This window comes from Apus apus, chromosome 3, assembly GCF_020740795.1.
Source record: "Apus apus isolate bApuApu2 chromosome 3, bApuApu2.pri.cur, whole genome shotgun sequence".
NCBI lineage: Eukaryota > Metazoa > Chordata > Aves > Apodiformes > Apodidae > Apus > Apus apus.
Window position 1 is genome coordinate 84,635,373 of NC_067284.1, and position 14,553 is coordinate 84,649,925.

The 14,553-nt window shown below is 35.1% G+C and overlaps 1 protein-coding gene across 1 annotated transcript in view; it reads right to left on the minus strand.

Annotated features, from left to right (window-relative positions):
- Window positions 1–14,553, minus strand: part of RYR2 (ryanodine receptor 2) — a 375,829-nt gene that overhangs the window by 233,444 nt on the left and 127,832 nt on the right. Inside the window, exons 5-6 of the mRNA XM_051615046.1 lie at window positions 10,229–10,249; window positions 3,927–3,941 (exon numbers count right to left, since the gene is read on the minus strand). Coding sequence (XP_051471006.1) covers window positions 3,927–3,941; window positions 10,229–10,249 — 36 coding nt within the window. The remainder of the gene's footprint in view (window positions 1–3,926; window positions 3,942–10,228; window positions 10,250–14,553) is intronic.

Genomic DNA, 14,553 nt, shown 5'->3' on the forward strand with positions numbered 1-14,553 from the left:
GTATCTGTATAATTTCATAGATACACAACTCCATATGTACAGACATGCAATCCCCTGACAGATTAAGACACGTATTTCATGTATCATATGTGCCATAGACATTTCACTATGTCTATGGTTGCATTACTCCACTTGTGGCCACACATAAGAATGTGCAGGAAATTAATCACAGTGGCATTCAACAAGTGTTTTGGAGCCATTTGTGCTTCTAGGAACCTCTTACAATGTAGCATCCAAGGAGATTTTGAGTCACACAGCCACTACCTCTCCATTCTTTTCAAGAGAGCAGCCTTATGTTCATTAAAGAAAACATTTTCCATTTCATTGAGCACTCTATTGCAAGCAAATGCAGACATTTCTTTTCTGACTTCTTTACCCAGATTTAAACCATCTTCAAATGTATGAAAAAGGAAAAGGCTATGAGATTCAGGGAGGTTCCAGAGAAAGAAAACATGTGAAACCATGTAATCAAACAGGATAGTTATTTCAGTGTTCTGTGTGTGTACAAAGCTTTCATAACAATGTAATTATTCAGAAATCTAATGCTTGAGAAAGCCTGAGAGCAATCAAATTTAGCACACAGCTACTCAGACAATTCTATTCACCCATGAAAGCAATTAAAAAATAATGAATGTGTCACAAGAACACAGAAAATAAAGCAGACTCTCTAGAAAATCATACAAGATAACACAGTGAGTTTTTTAAGAATGAAGTAATGGCTTTTTCTGTCTCATTTCATGATGAACTCATAACTGCAAAACACAATCAGTAGCACATCTTACAGGGCAAGTGGACAGTACGAAGGCCAGAGTGTAAGGAAGTATAATTTTGATGGACTTTAAAAAGTACTAATAAACATAATCAATTGAAACAATAAGCTACAAGACATCAGTAGTCAATCCTTCAAAAATGCAATCGTTTACAGTAATGTTGCAAATGTTCAATGAGACCTCTTACTCCCCACAATTCTATCACTGTCAAATTTTTTTTACACTGATCACAACTTGAGATGACTAATAAGAGCTTTTTTCTAATACTAAGCAACAGCCAGCTGGAAAATACTGAAGGCTTGTTCTCTGAATGCCAGTATGATCAGAAACAGATTATGAACAGCTAAAATAATTTCTTAATGACAAAACCACTCAGATTAAACTAGCCTAAGGCAACTAAGCAGCCAGTGGAGAGGAAAAAGCACTTTTGGACAGTAATTCAGAACGCCTAAAATCATACCAACTCCTTGATGATTCCTACGCTTCTGCTTGTGGTTACACATGGAGCTTAAGATACCCATGGCTTTAAGTCAGACATTTCAGTTTTGTGGGATGAACGCCAGCCAGAGAGTCCAAAAACCCCAAGCAGTGGTGAAAACAGAATGCGTAGAAACAGGCTGAGTCACTGCAGAACTTGTGAAGTAACCCTGGAACAGAGCTAGAAGGCTTGTGAGACAAGAGGAGTCAGGCAAAACTAAACAATTCACAACTGGAGTAGTAATGCTGGGAAATTACATCTCCAGCAGCATCAGAAAACTTGAAATGCTGCAAGCAACAAAGACAAGCAGAGCTACAGAGCAGGTGAGCCAAGGAGTTCTACATGTTCCTCTTGCTCACAGACGTATCCATTTTCTCTAAAAATCTTGACACACAAAAAAAGACAATTTTCTTTCCAAAGGAACAGCATCCAGGACCAGAAGCCTTGAGTTCTTCTATTTAGAACCAAAAAAGGTAATGAGACACTTCTGCAACTACTGTGCTCCTGGGTTGCCATTTCCACTGTCTGGCACTAAACCAACTGCACATAGTTGCTTAGAACTCAGACGCAAAATACAGCAATTCACTGCTGACACAAGGCATGTGTCCAGGTAGGGTGTTCCTTCATCCCACTCATATTAAATAACAGCAACACCAAAGGACAAATTCAAACCAGTATAAAACCTCTCCATTTGTCTCACTGTCGCCTATATACGATGTTACAATGGAATAATAAACAGGAACTTGAACCTATCAAAACATTATATATTCTATACATATTCTAGCCTTTACACCTTACTTTTAAATCACTGTTTAGCTGATCAATTTTTATTAATGGAATTCACTACAAAACAGTAAGTGCTGGAAAAAAATCACAAAAAAACCCACAACAGAAAAAAAAAAAAACAACCACAAAAAACCAACTTATTTTGTTGACCTGATCAATAGTTACCTACTGTTTAATGTGTCATATCAAGCAAAAGAACAGAAAAAAGAGTTCAAACAAGCTATAGGCTTCCTAGGGAAGTCTTAATTTAAAAGCTGCATTACACATATAATTATGCTTTATTTAAATATATAAAAAACTGAAACTGAATAAATCAGCTGGACAATAAAAATCACAAGCATGTTAAGAACACAGATATTTTACCTTTTATTTTTAAAAAGATTGGAATAATTGGTAATGATGATAAATGTTTATGCCAGTATCATGTTAAGTGGTCCCAATTTTGCTAATATTGACCTGTCAGAAGGCACAATAAACAGCCACATAATTAGAAAGACTTCAAATATACCTCATTATTAGTATTTCCAACACCACATTCATCTTATTGCATTCCCAGCAATGAGAAACTTCACATCAATGAAAAGCAGATATAGCAGTGCATATAAATAAAAAATAAAGAATATTGATCATCTGTTTCCAGCTTTCTATGTGAAACAAACATTTATATTTATGGCTGAGGCAACACTTCCATTACTAACTCTTACTTTCAAGCACTTTCAGCCTTTTGGAAAAAAATTGCCAAGAGGATAAAAGTTATTGATTTTTCCCTTAGCTTGTGAAGATTTCTCTTCCTCCATACTCCTCCCCCTTCACTGAACAGGAGACAGAAGAAATTAATAAAAATCTTCCTGGTTATTTTTCTTGCTAAATAAGTGGAGGAGAAAGGCATTTTTCACAGTTTAAGGATTGTGCCAAGCTTCTTCTGTTGCTGTATGATGCCAGGGAAAGTGAATCATCCTTGTCACTTGAGAAAGAAACTCACAGATAAAGAATAAGACAGACAGCCAAGTAGGAAGAAAAGGTGGATCAGCAGAGGAGTCATGCTAAGAAAATTCCTCTGATGTCATTAAAACCAGCCCTTAAAATAGCACTGCTTAACTAGCTCAGAATTTGTCGCTTTTGGAGAGTGACAAAGAAGCAATAGCGTACCATAGAACCGCTGCCCCTTAGGGGGTGAAAATCAGCAAGTAAATCATTTTAGAAGATGAATTGCAAATAGACATTGATAATTAAAGGAAAAAGCAGAGAAAGGACAACCAACACATCTTGGCTAAAATCACAGCCAATTATTCAAATGTCAATTATTCAAGATGTTTGGAGATTCACTAAGTGCCTTGTCATAGTCTTAAATAATAACAATAATAATTAAAAAAAAAAACCACCAAAAAAAAAAACCCAACCTAAAAACAAAAGCACTGAGAAGCAGACCTCCTGCATGTGCTTACTGACCTGAGGCAGTGAAGGCACAGTGACCCCTAGCCCAAGGGTTTCTCACTAACCTCACTGTGACAGAAGAAACAGTGTGCTGTCCCTGATTTCCAAAATGTCCAAATGTTTTACTGTGACTTTTGTTACTTTTTCATTGCCTCAAGATTTCTTATTTACCAAATAGCATCACATTCTCAGTGAAAGTGTAAGGATGAATTGTGAATTAGAGAAGCCAGCCCAGAGTCCTCTTTCCACAAAGTTGCCTGCCTTTGGTCCTTCATGATCTAAATAAAACCACAATCCCAACACAAACTAGACTCACTTCAGTTTCTAAAACCAAAGTTTTACAAACTTCAGTATGTACTATTATAGTGAAGGCAAGTTTGATACCAATGTTAAAAAGAAAAAGAATTAAATTGTAGGAATTAACAGGAAGTATAATACTAAATGTTTAACTCGCTTACCTTCACCATAAATTTCTGTAGAGCCATGAGAAGGGGAAAAAAAGAGAAAATGTGAAATGAATATTTGCTTTCAGGTGCTTAAAATTTGGGATTGTTTTCCCTGAAAAAAAGTGAGTGGGATACAGAGAACTACAAACCACATTTAAAAGGAACATTTATCATTGCAATTAGCATAATTATAACTCATGCTTGAAAGTAAAACAGCTGCTCAGAACAAGGCTTCATCATTTTTTATGCAATAGTTTTCTCAGATTTATTTTTTCTTTAAATACTAGACCACATTACTTATTTTCTAAAGATGAAACACCGTAGAGGTAAAATGGGTACTGTGCCTGATCATCTTAAACAACTTGCTCTGCAGATATTTTCTAAGTATGTGAGTTGTAAAGTCCTGAATTCAAAGTGCAGTGATGGAGAGCAATACCACTACTGTAGTAACCTGTTCTATGTAAACACAGAATATTTTAATTAATTAGTAACTAACATTTCATGCACAGATTAAAAAAAAATTCAGTGCCACATGACTGATATCAGAATATTATGGAAATTTTTAGGTTCATTTTCATGTAGGTGCTCAAGAAAAAAAGGAGTGGTATTTTATGTTACATGCAGTGACTTTGTTTTCTTTGTAACAGTTCTATGGCCACCTTTTCCTCTTTTAACCTCATCCATTCATGTTTTGATATCAGAAAGCTTGAAGCTGAGGACTGGAATTTGGCAGCAAATCTCAGTCCCACATGAAAAGACAGTCTAACTGGAGACTTTCCAAGCAAGAATGAATGCTTTCATTTCATAAATTCTTTTAAAACAAGAATATCTGTTCTTAAAGATGTTCTGATCTTAAATTCAGATTTCTTAAAAATCTTCTATGTCTTTTTGGTACTTAAGACATTTGGAAACACACTGACCAAAACTAAATATCATGACATCATGTCCACCCTCCTCAGAAAGCAAGAACTATAAATACAGTATGATAATTTTGACATTATTATTCATCCCATTTCTTGCCACCCCTATATTTTGTTTGCTTTTAACTAACTGGAAGCCTTTGCTGACCTGTCCATAGTGGGGTATGTGTGTAAGTCCACTAATATAGAAACAAGCTAATTACACAATTGATCCTAATATAATCTTTCATATATTTGTCAATACTAAATTAAATTTGCCAGCATACTGCCATTTTATCAAGGAGATCAGTTCCATCAAAGACATGTCTTTTCCAGCTGTCAATCATCTATGAAAGTTTAATCTCAAATACACAACCCTGCTGCTTTTTCAATATTTCAAGTACATTAAGCAACACTCCTTTTGTGAAACCTTATGGTTATCTTTTTGATTATTTTAACTGCTTGATTGTACTCTCTTAACTAGCTTCAAATGTAATTGAACAGTTTAACCCTTCTTTTTATTACTAAAATGGTATAGTAGCTTCTTGTGCTGGATTTTTTGGAAGACCATATTTAATAATTAATTCTCTTCAGATGACATTAAGTGAACTAAGAAGTGAGAGAGAAACAATTGTCATCTTGTTTATGTCTGTCATATCTTGTTCTTTAGAGTTATTCTGGTTCCTTAATAATTTTGAACATGATTTACATGTCATTCTTAGGGACAGAAATTGCCATGAACCATCCCCCTCAAGTTAGAAAACTTGAAGGACAACAGTGGGTGAGGGAGGTCTGAACACATACATCCACCTATTGCTTCATAACCATCAGGGGAAGAAATACTCTGAAACTTCATTGTTTTAAAAAATGCTTTCTCTTCATGGCAAACACTGAAATGCACATTACATCCATTAATGTGAAGAGGATGACCCTGTGAAACTTATGTCAAGCCTGAGAAGTTACCTGCCATGAACTGTGACGGTCTCAGCTGTCCAGCTACCAGCAAATGGACAGGGAAGAAGGTTCCGGATAGTCCTGTCACACCCTTCTGCAAGAACATTCTCCAAGGTTTTTAGACCAAATCCCTTCATAGCTAAAGGAGAATGCTTAGTTTGAAAAACATTAACTTTCAGCTTGGAAAACAAATAAACAAAAAAACCCTGAAGCAAAATAACAGAAATCACACACTTGAGGCAGGAAAGAGGCTGTTACACAAGAAATTTCTCCAACTTATCCTCTGCAGAAAGAACTTTCTGCTCCTGCATGCTTACTCTCTATGCCTATGAATAACTACACATGAGTTTGTGGAGTAACATTAACAATTCAGGATGTATATTTTAAAATAAAACAGACAGAAATTTCATGTTACAGCTCTGCTCTAGCATCCATTGCTCTTGAAAGATATTGTTTGCCAAACACTAATACCAAAGTATTAAAGAGATGAAAAGGCAGCCTGATACAGTGACCAAGTGCAACAAAGAATTGTACACTTCAACACTAACTCGGCTAAAAGTAAAGTATGAGATCAAAATTGTGATGACATGCTACTTTAGATACACAGAAAGCTCCCACTCCATCAATGGAGTTGCACTGATGATGGAAACACTTGGTCACATTTCCACTTGAAATGTGACATTCTAGGCACCTTAACAAACCATACAGATGTATGCACTATGCAGTATGAAAAAACACTAAAAATAACCTCAGCCTTAAAAGCTATGAAGGATGAGATTTATCTGCACCATGTAGATTTCTGCTATTTGTGTAAACTTACTTTACAGTCAAGGAAGAGACAGTAATTTCTGTCTAGAATGAAATTAATCTGATTTATGAAGCTGACATTTTCTGCAGGATGGGACCAACACAGCAGACAGGTTTGGTTCTCTGTCTTGACTACAATTAGAAATCTAAGTAACTTGCTGACCCTATACTGTCTACAGCATAAACATCTAAAGTGCTTTCAATATCTGAAGAACTGATCAATTATGAACTAAATACAGAACATCTCTAGTGTATCAGATACTGAAAATCAAGAATCCACTGAAGGTTCCCCATTGAGCATCCAGAAGTCAGAGCAAGGTAATAATTGAACTTCTGACCTACACCTGGACTACAAATACTTGTCTATCTTAAATCCCATCCTACTGAAATCAATGCAAATTTAATGACCAAATGATTCAAAGACCATTTCGCCTTTAGAATTCACTTGTCCAAGAAACCAGAATGTGCTGACAGTTTTACATGCACCTGTTTCTCTAGCATCCAATATTCTCAAAAGTTATTCTGAGAGTTAGGACTGGTAATTGAATGTAACCAACAATTGCACTTAAGTCCTCAGCTGCATATGTTACCTGATCTTCCGGGGACAAATGCCTATGTGAGTGCTTAGTGTCACATGAATACCATCCTCGTGGAGGAACTAAGCCCACAACTCAGCAGCCAGATTACCTCCATGGCTTGGAACATGACTTAAAAAACAAACAACAAAAAAACCTGACCCTTGCAGGACTGCAAATTACTACATTTGAGGCACATAACACCCATTATTCTATCATCCTGATTATTTTCTCTCTTTCAAAAAAAAAAAAATACATAAAATTTGAAGCTTTATCTGAGGACGCTACGGGTGGGTTGCAAATGTAAATATTTACAGCTGCTTGGAGCTATTACATTATTTGGCTCCTTGGACAGTTTCTGGGTAGCATATAATTTACAATGATTGTTCAAACACCTTCTAACTATCTCACCTTAATTCTTGGGCTCTCTGACTAAATGGAAAGAGCAAAATAGTAATGAGATTTTATTTGGAATTTTTGATAGCAAAGCTGCCAAGATTAGTTTTTAAATCCCTTTAATTCAGAGATTATCTCCTAACTGTGTCTTCTGAAGTATTCTTGTAGTATTGTATTTGCTTACATAGAAATATCAGATCTTCAAACTAATCTAATTGAAAAGTATTGAAACCAAGTAAACTGAAAATAGACCATTTGCTGCAATTCACAGGAATTGCTATTGATACACCCAACACAGCTCACAGTTCTCAGATCAATAATATGGACAGAAAGAGAAATACCAAAGGAATCCCAGTATACAGGTGGAAATGCTATTCTTCATTTAAAATAAGTTTTGATCAGATTTGCATACAGATTTTTTTTCTGGAAAGAAAAAGTGTACTTAGAAAATGTTTGTATTACTTTCTCTTGATTAAGTGAGTTTGACTTGGGCAGCAATTAGCACTACAAAATGCAGAACACTAAGGATGGAACTGCAGATGTGGTTGAAACAGATAGTGGTACATGTGGCATTTTAAGCAGTATTTCCATACTCACTCCATTTTTATATGCCTGCTCATTTTACATCACACAGTGCTACCCCCTCTTGTTTTCTCTCAAGATCTGTATGAGAATAACTGAGTGATTCTATGTTAACATTGATGATATTACTCCCTACATTGAGTAACCTCCACCATTTATGTTATAGCCAAAATTTTAATGCAAACTGAGAGATCAAATACTTGTGCAAAATTGGCATATATTCCCACCACAGTAATCTGACAAATCTATCTATATTTAAGTAAATTAACTTAGTGTGAACAAAAAGTCCTTAGATAATGAAAATCACACTGATTATAAAGCATGGAAATGCAATTAATTACTTTAATGGCACTGAAGACATATTACTGAAACAATTTTTCTTGGTGGTCAAAGTTGCTTTATCAGGGCAAACCGAGACCCATTTGAGATAGAGTAATTTCATATGTGAGGGAAGGCAGAATCCACTTCATCCCCATCAGATAGGAGGTTGTCTGGATTACAGAAATGGTCTATTAGGAAAAGTCTTTTGCTGATATAACTTGGAACAAAACATTTTGGTCTGCTGTCATGGGAACTGTTTCTTTTTAAAATGGTTTCAGGACACATTTCTGTGAAGCAGTCTTTCCAAAGCATAACATTTTTATATTAATGAATTATGATTTAAAAACAAACAAATATGTATTTATGCAGGTAATACTGTATTTTCAAAAAAAACACTTTGAATACCTCAGTCGAAAACAAGCATGCCAGAGTGTAACCAATAAACTTCTGGCTTATAATTTTTCATGCATTGTGAAGTATGAGGCCAGGTACCTGTTTACTCCTGAACTTCCTTTTTATTGTTGTTTTTCTCTTTATAGCAAAATTCTTTATAGGAATAAAACCACAGAATCTAAAGACTAAGAACTAAGCCCTCTCACTTATAACTAAAAAGGTAGACAAAACATGACCTGACCATCATTATGGCTTTAAAACATTCCAAATCAATCTGTATAAAAATGTTCTGTCAGAAATATCAGATTCACAGAGTATGGATAATGCTGTCGTACTGATACAATTAGCTAAATGAATACTGAACTACAGTTATTACTTAATCAAGACTATAAACATCTACATATATATATGTCATGACATAGACAGTGGAAATACATGAGTAGAAAGGGTGTTGAAAAGCCTAGGCAGCCATTTAAAGAACATGTACATACATGTACATACAAGAGTCTCAAGCAAGCTGAAACGAGTCTCTACTTACTATAAACATAATTAAATAAAGTGAGACCAGTGTTCTACCTGTGTTATTGACCACATACCGAAGGACATTTGAGGTTGTTTCTGGTCATGTGCAGCTTAACATAAGTATTAAGAAATCAAGGAGGCCTATTATGGTCCAAGTTTTCAAAGAGGCTTCTAACATTTTAAATGTCAGCAAACAATTTACACAAGCTTTTACAACCACTAATTCATACATATGCAAATGTTAGAGATGACACTGGAGAAAAACATACATAAATATGCCCCATATAGTGGAGTTACATCAGATGCCCAAACAAATACATATGGTATACACAGACACATTAGGAAAGGCCTTAACAACCCATTCAGCAGAAAACTGTTCTTTGACTTCATTTGCTAAGATTTATGAATGATTTTTTTATTCTGTAGCAGCTGTTCTCCATCATTAAATGTTTCCCATATCTATTAACTGCAGCTAGATACAGCATCACGCATCACTTCTCACTAGTAATTAACTTATTGTCATGCATTTTCGGAACACAGTGTCTATACTAGAAAAGACAGGGTGGATTACAAAATGGAGTTATAACATTAGACAGCAAGGCTCAAAACTGACAGGCAATAATCACACATTTATATTACACAATTCTACGATCAAATTAAAAGAGAGAAAAGACATTGTGGTAGAATGAAATTTGGTATGACAATTCAGCAGTGACCAGATCCTACATGGCCATGTATTCGCCTCTTTTTTTGAGCCATGCAACTTGAAGGGTCATAAACACATAGGGTATCAAAACAGACAGGTTAGACTCAGTGGCAACATGAAACATTTGGGATCAAGTGAATAAAAGACAGAATCACATACCCATTTTTCCACATCAACTAGCTGTAGAAAGAAAAAGCAAGAAATCAGTAAATCTCTTTCCTTAAATACAACATATCAAAGTCTATTTTGAAGTTAACATTTCACATTTTCAGAAATGTATCTAGTACAGAAGAAAACGTATGAGTAGAAGCTATTTTCCTGGCATCTCCTTTCTAAGATAACAATATCTCACTTTTTGTCTTTATGGGAAGCACTTCAAATTCTGGAAGTTCATAATATCAGATAATAAGCAGCAAATGAAGACTGACGCTGAGTTAATTTCACATTGTATTCCACACCAACCAGTCAAAAATACAGAACACACTTCCCCATAAAACTATCTCTATTTTCTCCTGAGTAAAGCTCTGTCAAAAGTGAATATTATTCACTTGAAAAGGTTTAGTGGCCGTTATTCAAGGTTTGCCATTTTAATGAATGCCTTAAGTATGAATGGTAAAATTAGAGGGTGTAATTAGGGGTACTGACCCTACAACCTGCATCATAAGAAAGAATCTTGCATAAGAACAGAGAACAGAACACCAAAGTGCATTCATTTTTCCTGTGAGGAACTAGAGAATAATTGTGAAAGCTTAAGGTTTTGTATTTACACAACTGTTTCAAGGTTCATTAAGGAAACAAGATTTTAAATTACTCTCTGTAAAAAGTCTTTGGACCATCTTGTAGTCTTGGAAGGACTGAGAATACCTACTACAGTGCATTTCGGCTACTGGAAAGGTTAGTGTGGCAATAACTATTAAAAACTAAGTTTACCAGCAGCAGTATATCTGAAGTAGATTTCTCTCTGGACTTAGTACAGAAAACAGTGCAGCATACCAGCCCTTCTGTGATTTACAGTAGGTACACATTGACCTTTTCTTAGCAGATGCTACATAAAAGTTTAGCAATAATTTATCTTAGGGCAAACTATGAGCAGCTTTCAAAACCACTAGTATTTGGATTACTTGAGAAATTAATGTAATAAAAGGCAATGTATTTAGTTCTCATCTATCAGTTTTACTTAATGTTTCTCACTTTTTAAATATACATTTCAATTAAAATTGATTTTGTATGTTTATATTGTTCAGTCCTGCTAGCACACAAAGGTTAGAAAACATCATGTGACCTGTCAACAAGTTAACCTTATTAAATATATAAGCATTTGTAAATTTGACAATTCCTACTGCTCTTCCAAGATTCAGCCTGCATTTAGATTTATAATAGAAATTCTGTGATTTGCTTCAATTTTATTGTTTTATAATCTTTACTATGATTCTTGTTATCAAGCACAGCTGCAGCAATCCCTCCAAATAAAAACCAAGTGCTCTTAAATAGCTGCAATCCAAAAAAAGATATAACCAGATGCTGATAAGTTATAAAATAAAACAATGGTTTAAATCTAATGCAAACTATACAAGTATGATGTCTTAACAAAAGGAGTAAGGACTAGCTAAGTTAGATTCACAAACAAGTTTTTCATTTATTACCTTGCTTTTGATACATCTTTCATTTTGTTAAAATTATACATATGCAATGAGAACATAGTATCACAAGAAATTTGACTGTGTGAATTGTCAAAAGGAGCTGAATTGATTCACACTTTATTCTCTCAGAAGCTCTTGCTGTCCCAAAATTTAAGTGAACAGGGCAGCCACAACTAGAAAGAATCCACTTAAAGTGTAACACACATCATCTTATAATTGTCCATTTACTTTATTTTAATGGACACCAGTTAGTTTCAAGAGTTAAGTACAATATTTACCATGCATTTATAAATTGTACACACTAAATCTGCACTTTATACACAATTGTCAACAGGCTTTGGCATATACCAAAGGCACCTTTATTCAGTAGTCTCTCAGGGCAACAATCTGAACTGTGCATGTACACTTACTAAACCTTACAGTTTGACACCCACACTTTGTTCCGATTTCCAAAAATGCCCATGCAACAGAGATAAAATTTTGTTAGCTTTTACCCTACAGAACATATCCTGGAAGATTTGTGACCTTCAAGACATTTAGTATCCCTTTTTGGTGCAAAAAACAGCCTAAGCATGACCTAATCATGTATTTACTTGCCTGGAAATTCCCAGTAATGCAGATCAGGTAAACTTAAAAGCAAATAAGACTACTCTTATCCAAGATTAATTGTCCTAATGTGGACACAATAGATGTGAATCTCTCATAGGCAGAAACTAAAGGAAATCATGGCATCTCAGCCTAGTGCTTGTATTTAACATCTAAGCTATAATTCCAATAACTAGCAAGCAGATGTTTCACAGCATATCTAAATACAGATTCTGCTTCACACTGACCTGTCCATCTTTTGTCTGCCTTCACAAACTACAATCCACAGGAACCCCTTTTCCCATGGATTTCCCAGTATACAACCAAAATTCTGAAATACTAATATTCAAAGCTCCTTTTGCTATATACATATTGATCATAAATCCAGAGGGAGAACACACAAAAAACCACACATACAGAAGAAACTCCACAAAAATAAAACCCCACCACAAAAACCATAAAAGAAAAGGTGTAAACTTCCCTTCTACCAGACAGCTTGTTGTCACCTCCCTCTTTGCAGTGTTTAATGTTCCCTGGACTTGGAATTACCTGTTCTTACAATAAGTGACTGTACTTAGGCTTTGCTGAGCTGTTGATCTGTTAAGGAGGTATAGCTCCTCCAACTGGGCTAGAAAGGTTTAAACTTCAGGGAGAGCTAGGGGGATGGCAGACAAAGATTGGCAGTTACTTCTGTAAGTTCCCTCTCAGAATGGTGACTTACAAGGTAAACTATTTTATTTCAATCCTACATTATGTTAACCATGGTCTGAAAGAACAGTACAACCATTTATTTTATAAAGCACAATCAGTTTTGCCTTGTCACATTAAAATCCAAACCCATGGAATTAAATAACTTGGTTATCTTCTGGCTCATCTTCTCTCCTGATCACTGAAGCCACTCTGTTTGGAAACAGAAAACTATTAGATATGTAGATCCTATTTATTATATTTTTTTTTTATCCAGGGACTATCTACCTTCACAGTATTTCATCCAGTAGTGGAAGCGGAATCCATCTTGAAACATATATGCTACTCAGAAATATTCCTTTTGTATCTATTTGGCTACTCTGAAGACTTTCCCAGAAGAACAGAACATGACTCTGGCTAACATGAGATATCAATATTTTGTGGGTTCATTGACATCTGACAGTTTTGAATATGGGAAATTATTATCTTTCCATGGGAAAACCAGTGTTACCAAAAGGCCGAAGGACACAAGGCTCTAGAAATTACTTAGTAATTTTGGGCTACTTATACTACAATCATTTTACAGAAAGCTATTAAATTCAACTAAAAATTATTATTTCACTGCCTACTGTTAGCAAGTAGCCATCCACTTAACTAACTTAATGAGTGGAAAATATTACACTTCAAAATATAGTAGCTCTTTAAGGATACTAAAATGGTATGGCACCCATACATCTATATGTCTAGGAAAACAAGTAGTGTTATAAGGAAAAAAAAAACAAGGATGCAAAACTGCATTCTAAGAATCAAGCAAAAGATCAAAGATGACATTTAGAATTGCAAAATTATTTCTCTTCTTGAACTACATGAGGACACTACACTATGGAGTTTTAATACTTCCCTTAGAATTTCATGTAGCTGCAGTAAGAAGACCTCTACAAAGAACAGAACGATGATTTAATCCTTTACTGCAATACTAATCCAGAGACTTCAGAGAGTGATCTGCATTTGCTGACTTCTCTTCAGAGTCATGTCAGAGCTCCAATCTGGAGGGCTGGTTTTCCAACATTTTTTTCTGAATACTGCAGATATCCAGCACTACACACGAACCAGACATAAAAGCCAATTAAAATAGCAAGAACATAGTTCTGTTACCTCTATTTTCTCTTGTCAGAACGAGTCTGGACTAGATAAAGAGAAATGAAGAGGAATTTTTTCACCATCATAAGGAGTCAGTCACTCACAAACTTACATCAGTCTTGACATAAAGTAAGGTTAGAGAACAGGTGCTGAACATTCACTAGTACAGCAACATTAAATGACAATGCACAAAGCTGGGAAGTAAGCTACTTAAACCTATGCAAAACAGCCTGCCATTCCTAACTCTGTCTTCTGTATTGTTTTCTTTTATCTGCATGAGCAGCATATAAAAACACCAAGGAACTATACTCCACACATTATAGGAGAATCTTTGTTGACTATAGCTAATCACATTCTATACAACTATTTATGAAAACTGCAACAGATACACTCCTATAATACACAGATGGGACTGTGACCTGAAATCTCAAT